We start from the raw sequence: 10,756 nt of genomic DNA, 5'->3' as shown, positions 1-10,756 counted from the left end.
AAGGCTTAGGGGCAAACCGCTGAAGCCGGGCAGGGCAGGGAACAAACCAACACAGGGGCTGGGGCTGGGGCTGGGGCAGGGCAGCCGGGAGGCAAAGCAAGGCGGGCGGGGCAGACAGACAAATAATCCAACAGAGAAACCACGAGGAGGGGGGAAGGGGCCTGTCAGCAGGGGCAGCTACGGGGAAGTAGGGCAGAGAAGGGGAAGGGCAGGGTGCCCCCAAGCAGTGGGGCAGCGTCAGGAAAGGGGCGCTGCCAGCAGGAACAGCTGGCCGGTAAAGGCCCTTCTGCAGGTGGTGATGGTGGTAGCAGCGGAGGTGGTGAAGGGGCCACTCACTGACCACTCACCCTCTCCCGCCTGGCCTGTGGGGAGGGAGGCGGGCGGGCTGGCAGGGCCCCCAAGCACTGGCACTGGCACTGGCGGCAGCAGCAGCAGCACCTCCAGCAACCCTCCAAAAGGGGGGAGCAGGGCCGGTATGTGAGCCCTAGACTGGTTAAGTCCTTATTCCCTGCAGGCAGAGGCGAGGTTACTGCAGGTCAATTAGAGACACCTGGACCCAGTTAAGGGCTACTCCAGGTGAACTTACACCCTGCCTCCCCTAAAGGGCAGAGGGGAAACAAAGGAGAAGGAGAGAAAGGAACTGCCAGCAGGTTTTGGCAGCTGGAGGAGAGACTCCCCCGGACTAGGAGACAGGGCTTCTCTGCAGCCGGAGAAGCAGAGAAGAAAAGACCCTGGACCCAGCCTGCAGGAAGGACTGGTGTTTCTCCAGTCCTCCAGGGCTTTACCACCACCTCTACGCGCTGAGAAGGAGCCACGGCAAGGTACCTCCCTGGGCCTAGGGTCATATACACGGACTGGGACTGCCCGTCCCTCCCCGGGGGGGGATGGAAGGACATTCCACAGGCCTGAAATAAGGCCTGCACCAAACGCTCCATGTGAGAGGTGCCGAGGGGACGTGACAAAAGACTTGTCCAGGCAGGGGCAGAGTTACCTCAGGCTCCAGTGCCAAAGGAGACTGCTGCCAATACGCGAGACCAATACCTATACCACAACAGATAAACTAAAACTGTGACTAAGGAACAAAAAACACAAAGAACAAATGTGCTCATATCTCTGTCAGAGTTTTTATCCTTAACATTAAGAAGAGACACAGACACACAAAAAAAGTGAGAGTTCTGTGCACTTTAAAGACTAACACATTTAATTTCGTGAGCCTCAGCTTATGCCTCCAGAAATTAAATTAGTTAGTCTTTACAGTGCCACAGAACTCTCGTTGTTTTTCCTGCATACAGACTAACACGGCTGCCCCTCTGGAACTACACCATACAAAGGATTTTGCTATGGTTAGTATGAGCAAGGTGATGAGATACTATGGTGATGGGTAGCAGCACATGATAGATAGATTCCAATCTCTATTGCATTAACATAAACCTATAGTAATAACTTTTTTTCTTGAGTTATGTTTTCCTGGATTTTTACTAGTGTTAAAACCCAATTCTTCATAAACAGATTGCACAGTATGCTCTGGTGGAGGCAATAATGTCATCACATGATTATATTTATAAAGAAACACCGAAGGAAATTGCTACCGAAGGAGACATATGGACATTTTATTGTTGCTGAATAACCTCCAGCACATCCATTTACTCACTGCAGCCTTGATCTCCTTATTCCTCATGCTGTAGATGATGGGATTCATCATCGGTGGCAACACGGAATAGAGAACAGTCACTAAGAGATTCAGATCTGAGGCTGAGCTGGAGGTGGGGTTCAGGTAGGCAAAAGAGCCAGTGCAAAGGAACAAGGTGACCACAGTGAGGTGAGGGAGGCAGGTGGAGAAGGCTTTATGTCGGCCCTGCTCAGAGGGGATTATCAGCACTGCTCTGAAGATCTGAACATACGATATAGTTATGAAAACAAAGCAGCTTAAGACTAAGCACGCACCAAAGACAATAACTCCAACTTCACTGAGGTAAGAGTCAGAGCAGGCCAGCTTGAGGAGCTGGGGGACTTCACAGAAGAACTGATCCACCGTGTTGCCCCCACAGAAGGAGATTGTGAAAGTGTTCCCGGTGTGCAGTGCGGAGTACAGAATGCCACTGATCCAGGCACCGGCGGCCATTTGAACACAATATCCCCTGTTCATCACCATCTCATAGTGCAGTGGTTGGCAGATGGCGACGTATCGGTCGTACGCCATGCTGGTCAATAAGGCACAACTTGCTGAAGCAAAGAATAAGAAAAAAAAGACTTGGGCAACACATCCGGAATAAGAAATGGACCTGGTGTTCATGAGGGAATTGACCATGGATTTAGGGATGGTGACCGAGATGGAGCCAAAGTCTAGGATCGACAGATTCATCAGGAAGAAGTACATGGGGGTGTGAAGACGATGGTCGAGGGCTATGGCTGTGACGATGAGAAGGTTCCCCACCAAGGATGCCAGGTAAAGCACGAGAAACACCACAAAGTGTAAAATCTGCAGCTCCCGAACGTCAGAGAATCCCAGGAGAAGGAACTCGGTCAGGGTAGTTTGGTTGGACATTTTTTTCCTCAGTCCATTGTGTGATGGCTGTGGAGGGAATGAGAAGGGCAATGGTTAGGATTAGAGCTACAAAGGAAATCGCCAGGATTCCCCTTTCCCTGAGAACTGATTGTATGACTGTCAAAGGTGCAGAGCACTCGTCGTTTACATTGACTAGGTGTTGTCAGTGCTCCTCACGTTGACAGTCAATCCAGCGTGTTATCACACTGGTGTACATTGGATCGGCTCCTTTAAAATCAATGGAGCTTTGTTACTTGACCTCATCTGAGGCTGTGTCTCAAGGAGAAGCTTGTTCAAATGCAGAGTGAAGGATGGAACAAAGTAAAATTCAAATCCAACAATCCTCGCAAAGAAGGGCCTTCCGTAGTGACCATCACCAACGTCACAGCTTGGCCATGAAGCTGATAGACTAAAACGCCAGCACCGCCTGATTCCCACGCTGCAGGGCAACATGATGTGGACTCCTCCAGCATGGGAAGTGACAGCTTTTCTCCCCCCAGCTCTGTGCCTAGACGGCTGCTGTCTGCTTCCCAACTGATTTACGGCACCAAATCCCAGCTGCACTTCTGCCTGCGTGTAACAATGGGCCAATCTCATCCCTCCATTACCGCTGTGTTGCATTGTTTACTCTGCTGTGCGGTGCAGTGGTTGTCAGGACACTTGGGCTCTGTTCTTATTCCTGCCAGTGACCTGCTCTGTGACCTTGGGCCAGTCATTTCCCCTCTTGGTGACTGTTCCCCTCCCTCCCTTTCTCTGCCTTATCAACTAGGCCTTCAAGATCTTTTGGTGAGGGGCCTGGTCCATAATTTAAAATGTATTGTGGCCGCTAGTGGGATTTTCAGAACCATCTATGCACTGAACAACCCTTCAAATCAATGAAGTTTATGCTCCTAGGTGCTTCTGATAACCTCACTAGGTGCTTAAATACCTTTGAAAACATCACCCCACGTCTCGTTATGTGTACGTTCTGCACACCCATTTACGCTCAGCCAGCAACAGTCTGGAGTTAAACCAAGAGGAAATTCTCTTCTCTATGAGCTCCTATTTGTCCTTGAAAGGGGTCAGGATACACAGGTGTTTGCTGCTTGGTTCAGCTTGAACCCAGTGTTTAAAGGGGCTAGTCCATATAAAATATTCTGTGTGCTCTATCAATTTTACTAGTTATTCAGTTGTTAGCTCCTGGCATCTATCCCTTTGAAAGAGAAATCACACAGATGCAATAGAATAAATGGGTTTGAAATCAAGAAATCTTAATTCCCCGCAATTTTATTTAAAGTTTAAGGCTGGGTGGAAATTTTCGCTGCATTGTTCTTAATGGCGATTGGGTTTTCAGCTAAACAACAAATTTCAGAATCTGTCTGCTTTTCTCCAACATTTTGGGATTGTTTTGTAAAGAAACTGAAAAATCAAAATCAAAACGTTTTTGGTTTTGTGATTTAAAAACCCTCCAGTTTTCGGCAGAAAGTTTTCAGTTGCCAAAATGTAAAAGAAAAAGGAAAGGATTTTGGGTTCTCAATGAGAAGTCAAAATTTTCCTGTAGGGTGGAAAAATTCCAATCAGCAGCCGTTATCTGATTAAACCGAGAGTAAAAGTCTGAATGAGTTCATATAGCAATTCATATTTATCATCTTAATTTCCCCCTGTATTTTGAACCCCGAACATATTTAATTGAAATAACAAACTTACTGTACTGGTCTTTGTGGATATTTCCCCAACAGGTGATGCATCCAGTCATCCAGCACCAGGATTCTTTGATCAGTATCTATCTCTGTACCAGAATCTAGAAGCTGAAGGCACAGCTATCTGAGAATCCTTTCCCCTCATTCTAAGACTGTCCTGGCAGAACCAGACTCAGATCTGCCACTCTCCGCAGATGAGCTGTGTGTAGCTGGCTGTGAGCTGCACTGACATTAAAGGAGCGATGCTGCGGGAAGGCAATTTATCCACGTCTGTTTGCTAAGGGCTAGTGGGATGCACTCCCTGGAGCCCTGCACGGCTCAGAAGCAGGGGCCCAGAGGCAAAAGTTCATCAATGGCTTGGTTTTAAAGCCATTATGTTCCTCTAGTCTGACCCCTAGCCTGCCACAGGCCCTGGGATCTTCCCCAGAGTTGCCTGGCTCCAGGCCAGCTTCTGTGTTATCTGTGGGCCGGGATTACAAAGGGATTTTGGCAGCCAAAGATGGAGACGGGCACCTGGTGGGATTTATCAAAGCTCATGGCAAAGTCCTGTTGCCATCCAAGGGGAGTTAGGCACTTACCCTGTTTAGATGCTACTGTAAATTCCACTAGGTGCCTATCAACTTCTTCAGATGCCTGCGCCCCTTTGTAATGCTGATCTAGTGTCTATTTTCATCTCGCTGCTCCAGGGCAGGGGCCACTCTGCTGCCTACAGCTCTTCTCCACAGACCACTTTAGAGGGATCCCTGGCCCCTTCCCAACTGTCACAGGGCTCCTGGCCCTTAAAGGGGCAGGCCACCCTGTTACAATATCTTTGTACAGCGCCGTAGCCGGGAGGTGTGGCCTCCCTCTGAGATTGACTCAGAGGGTGAGTCCCCGGCATTGCCCCCTAGCGGGGAACTTCTACATGAGTGTTTTCCCCTAGCTATAAATTTTGGTTTCTTTCAAATCCTGGTTTTCATTAAGATCCTGTAACAAGGTGCTGTGGCCTTCCTCCGAGCCTGGGCCGGAGGAAGGGTTGTGACGTCCCTGCTGAACAGAACCAGGCCCTGCAGGGCAAGCCACTGGAAAGCAGAAGGGTGTTTAGGTGATATGCTGGGAAACTGTCCTTAGAAAAGGGAGTTTGATCTAATTGGTAAGTATAACGCTTGATGCTGTTTTTCTGTTTTCTGTGGCTTGTATGTGTTTGTTTCCCTTGCTATTTCCTCTATGAATCCACAGTCTTTCTGCTAAATAAAAATCAAGTTTGTTTTTACCCTAGCAGGTTGCTGTTGTGCAAAGGGAGGGAAGTGTAGCTGTCAAGAAGGGGGAAGGTGCCTTTTAATCTCTGGGTTTGGGGTAGTCATTTGCAGGATGAACCCTGCAAGCAGTAACTAGATGGTTGGAAACCAGGCAAGACTCTTATTGTCACAAGTTCGTTACTGGGGTTAGGGCTCAGCGCTGTCGTTGCGAAGCTTTAAGGCACCCAAAGTTACAGGGAGGGAGGGATGGAGGGACTCTGTCCTGGTCTGTGTGATCCCCACAGCGTCCCAATGATAGTCCCACAGCAGCATAACAACTGATTGCCTGGTACAGCACACACAAAATCAGACACATGCCTGCTTAAAAAAGGCTTCGAGTTCTGGTTTTGGACTGGAAAAACCCCCTTCCAGGGTGTTTGGTTCTGCTGGAGACCAGGGAGGCTTTTCACGTCCAAAACAAACCAATATTCAGCTGTTGGGCCCCTTCCGGCTGGGGCATCTGACTAGAGCATTGACATCTCACATCCTACGGAGGTTATAGAATCACTGTCCCGCTCCCTCCCCATCCCAATGACTACCCGCTGTCATTCACAATGGCAACTCATAGTCAGCCATGATGAGCATGGATACTGCATGGGGCTAGGGAAGCAGAGTGAGAATAACCCTACACCTGGTCCTTTTCACCAACCTCCCCTGTGCGGATCCCACCACCCCCGCCTGTGTTCTCAACCCACCATTGGGGTTGGGACCTCCAGGAGGGGGCACATCTGAATATTAAACGTCAATCTAGTGATTGATGTTTGTGGAATTTGATTCTCATTGTAGCGTACAGTTCATGTCGTTCCCCCAGATACATCTCATAGCAGACCCAGAGAGTAAAAATGAAACGTCCATCACAGAATTCATCCTCCTGGGATTTGAGGAGTTCCCTGATTCACAGTATTTTCTTTTCCTGCTGTTTCTAGTGGTCTACATTGTGACTGACTGAGAATATTCTCATCCTTGTGCTAGTTGTGGCTGATCAGCATCTTCACACCCCCATGTATTTCTTCCTGGGGAACTCGTCCTGCTTATAGACCTGCTACACCTCCACCACCTGCCCATGATGCTGGCCAGTCTCCTGACGTGGGACAGAACCACTTCTGTCTGGGGCTGCCTCACACAATGTTATTTGTTTGGTTTCTTGGGAGCCACAGAGTTTTGTCCCCTAGCGGCAATGTCTGATGATTGGTATGTAGCAATATGCAAACCAATGCACTATGCAGCCCTTCTGGCTAGCAACTGGTTCTTGGATATGTGGGTTTTTGACTCTTCCCATAATAACATTTCTTATGATACACTTCACTGTCTGTGCTTCCAATGAAATTGAGAACATTTTCTGTGCATCAATTTAAATAATAAATCTTTACTGCAGTGACACGTAGCAGATGGATTTTGCTGTTATCTTCCTGGTAGCTTTATTCACACTGCCTCCCTTTGCACTGACTCTGGCATCTGATGTTTGTATCATCGCCACCATCCTGCCAATCCCTTCTACTACCCAGAGGCAAAAGGCTTTTTGCACCTGCTCTTCCCACCTCATCGTGGTGATCATTTTCTATGAGACCCTGGTCATGGGTATCTGCTACGAACAACCCACAGGTGAGAGACCTAAACAAAGTGTTCTCCATCTGCTATTCAATGCTGGCTAATGCCTTCATCTACAGCCTGAGAAACAAAGAGATCAAGAAGGTCCTGAGAAATTGTCAGTAAATGTCTAGATGTTAGGATGATTCAGAAACCTCAACCTGTTCTGAAGGCAAAATGGTAATGAGCAGAGCTGAGTTACTGTTCAATGTGCGGTCGCTGTATAGGCCTTATTTCTCACTCCATTTTTGGTCATCTGCATTTATAACCCTTGAATAAGCAAAGATTTGGAAGATCAGGTTGTCATAATCATTGTGAAATGTGTGGCTGGTTAACATTGAAGGGGTTGCGTATCTATACTGAAAATGTGGTTATGGGGTTAAGCCAGGTCGCCAGGAGGGGACGTACCTCAGAAAAAACTTCCTGACGGTAAGAACAGTGGAGCAGACTGCCCTTGGGAGGCCGTGGAAGCTCCTTCCCTGGAGGCTTTCATAAAAGAGGCTGGAAACCACCTGACTTGGTTGGGTCTAAACCATCCAATCCTGCCTCTTGGCAGGGGTTAGACTAGGTGACCCTGGCATCCTTTCAAACCTTGTGGTTCTATACCTCTGAGATGCTCTTTTCAGGCAGGAGAGAACCGGATCTTACCTCCCTGCCTGGCCATTTGTGTATTGTAGGTCCCTGCTGTCAGTCCTACATCTACAGAATGTGCCAGGTGCAAGTTAAGAGACTGCAAAATCTGAGAGAGAAACAGAAATGAGGGCTTGTAATAAAGATTATTTATTCATTATTTAATGACAGACATTGAGCTTCAAAACTTCAAAGCTGAGTAACTTAAAACACAAATTGTCAACATCACGTGTCAAACTATACCCAGTAAATATCCTTAAATCCAAGGAAGTTCTCAAGCAGCATTTTACTTTCTTTGCCGACCTCTAAATTCCAATGATCATCACTGGAAATATTTTTGTCATCAGTGTGTGTTGGGTGAAATCAATGCTGACTGATAACAATCTAATTCTTCCAAGCCTAAATGCAGGTAGTGCTTTTCTCTTTTTAATACCCTCTGCAGAATGCTCCCAGCTCTCCCTGCTGGCTTCTGGCATCTTGCTCAGTGTCTATTTTCCCCAAGGCTTCCCAGGTGTCTCCCTTACACTGTGCTGCTATCTAGTACCACATGATATCTAGTAGCCACAGCCCTACTGCTGCTTCCCTCCCTTGTTCCTATCCAGGGGACACGGTTCTGTAGGTGCCCTTTTCTCTTGTGTTGCTCTCAGCTTGTGCCAATAATACAGCAGAGACGCCCTCATTCACACAATGGCAGCAAATGTAGAGTACAGCTGCCCTTTTTTATAGGTTGTATCTTCCACTCTCATCTAGCAGTCATTACACAGTATAACAGACTTTTCCTTTCCCCCTCTCAGCTAGGGATGGTCCTAAAGTGAAATGGTCCTGTCTCCTTTCATTACCATCTGCTGGTACAACTGTATTATACTAGGGCTACTGGGTATCTTTGGTCAGGTCGAGACAGGAATTTTTACCAGTCTAGTAAGATTGGATAGACTTTTTTATGACTCTTCTACCCCAGCACAATCCCTAGTAGAGACATGGCTATACTAACCGAAACAGTGCTCTTTCTACTGTTGCTTACTTCATTCTGGGAACCCACCCAGATAAGCTATACCAGCAGAAGCACCTTTTTTCCTGGTAAAACCATGCCTACAGTAGGAAGACTTGCTGGTATAGCTCTACCAGTGTCAGTGGTGCAGCAAGCAGGGTTTACTCAGGGTACAAACGAGACTGATGGACAGCTGTGTTCCCTCAATTCACCAACCTGGGGTGCCTCCTTACACAGCTTTGCTGTGAGAGCCGCTGCTCCCGGTCTGCTAGCGCATGCTGGAGGCTGTGTAAATCACTCCGAGCTATATTGTAGTAGGGCAATAGCCAGCCACTCATTAAATACATTGCAGGGTAACACCAGCAGCCTCCAGGACCCAGACTTCCCCCAGAAATGTGTCTTGTGATGGCCAGAAGGGGCTGGTCAGCACAAGCCCATATAAACTCTGTCATTTCATAATAGAAAATCAATGTAATAGAAAATGAGAGTTGGAAGAGACCTCAGGAGGTCATCTAGTCCATCCCTCTGATCAAAGCAGGACCAACCCCAACTAAATCATCCCACCCACGGCTTTGTCAAGCCGCATCTTAAAAACCTAGGGATGTGGTGGAATCCCCACATCCCTACGTAACCCATTCCAGTGCCTCATCACCCTCTTAGGGAAATTTTTTCCTAATATCCAACCTAGACCTCCCCCACTGCAACTTGAGACCATTGCTCCTAGTTCTGCCATCTACCAGCATTTAGAACAGCCTAGCTCCATCCTCCCTGGAACCCCCCTTTCAGATAGTTAAGGCTGCTATCAAATTCCCCCTCACTTGTCTCTTCTGCAGACTAAGAAACCCCAAGTCCCTCAGCTTCTCCATATAAGTCGTCCTCCAGCCCCCTAATCATTTTTGTTGCTCTGTGCTGGACTCTCTCCAACTTGTCCATTTCCTTTCTGGAGTGGGGAGCCCAAAACTGGACACAATACTCCAAATGAAGCCTCACCAGTGCCGAATAGAGGGGAATAATCACTTCCCGCGATCTGCTGGCAATGCTCCTACTAATGCAGCCAAATATGCCGTTAGCCTTCTTGGCAGCCAGGGCTCACTGCTGACTCATATCCAGCTTCTTATCCACTGTAACCCCCAGGTCCTTTCCTGCAGAACTGCTGCCTAGCCAGTCGGTCCCCAGTCTATAACAGTGCATGGGATTCTGTCATAAGTGCAGGACTCTGCACTTGTCCTTGTTGAACTCATCAGCTTTCTTTTGGCCCAGATCTTATGCAGAAGATATGATATGCACAGATCTTATCTCAAATGGCGTTCCCCAACCCTTCCATCCAAACACACACTGATTTAGATCAAACAAGATTATTAACAAAAGCTGGATTTCAATGTTGGGCTTTTCCAAGAAGCATAAGGGAGTTAGGTGCCAAGCTCTCATAGCAATTCAGTGGCAGTTGACAGTGTGTGTTGTGTACATTATCTCCCTTTTGAAAAGTCCAACCCAAATGTGTAAATGCGTCCTTTTGGGGCAGCATCGGGGTTTACCCTCTGAGCCCTTTCTGGAGGGGGGGGCAGACCACTCCTCCGGCCCAGGCCCTAGGCAGGGCGGGCGAGCCAACAGTCTTTCGCCCCGGCCCTAGGCAGGGCGGGCGAGCCAACAGTCTTTCGGCCCGGCCCTAGGCAGGGCGGGCGAGCCAAAACAGTCAGTCTCGCGCCCAGCTCTAGGCAGGGCTGGTGAGGCCACAAACAATCAGTCTAGCGCCCAGCTCAGAAGCAGGGCTGATGAGGCCACAAACAATCAGTCTAGCGCCCAGCTCAGAAGCAGGGCTGGTGAGGCCACAAACAATCAGTCTAGCACCCAGCTCAGAAGCAGGGCTGGTGAGGCCACAAACAATCAGTCTAGCAGTGGCGACGGTGAGGAGGGTAAGGTTCTCTCGGGGCTTGGGAAGGGGGGAGGGGGACGCAGGCCCACTCTTCTCCACTGCGTCCCAGCCCAGGGCCCTGGCAGTGGCAACAGCGTTTGCCACGGGGTCGGTGGGGCTCCAGCCGCAACATGCCGC

The 10,756-nt window shown here is 48.6% G+C and overlaps 1 protein-coding gene across 1 annotated transcript; it reads right to left on the bottom strand.

Annotated features, from left to right (window-relative positions):
* Positions 1 to 1,585: 1,585 nt before the first annotated feature.
* LOC137163180 (olfactory receptor 14A16-like) lies at positions 1,586 to 2,545 on the bottom strand. Its single transcript, XM_067563308.1, has one exon. It carries the CDS (start codon positions 2,543 to 2,545, stop codon positions 1,586 to 1,588), a length of 960 nt encoding a protein of 319 aa, XP_067419409.1.
* Between the last annotated feature and the right edge of the window lie 8,211 nt (positions 2,546 to 10,756).

This window comes from Emydura macquarii, unplaced genomic scaffold (genome assembly GCF_026122565.2).
Source record: "Emydura macquarii macquarii isolate MOO-44397 ecotype Brisbane River unplaced genomic scaffold, CSIRO-AGI_Emac_v2 contig_2477, whole genome shotgun sequence".
Taxonomy (NCBI): Eukaryota; Metazoa; Chordata; order Testudines; family Chelidae; genus Emydura; species Emydura macquarii.
The sequence above is the reverse complement of the archived record's forward strand: the minus strand, read 5'-3'. Positions and strand labels throughout refer to the sequence as shown.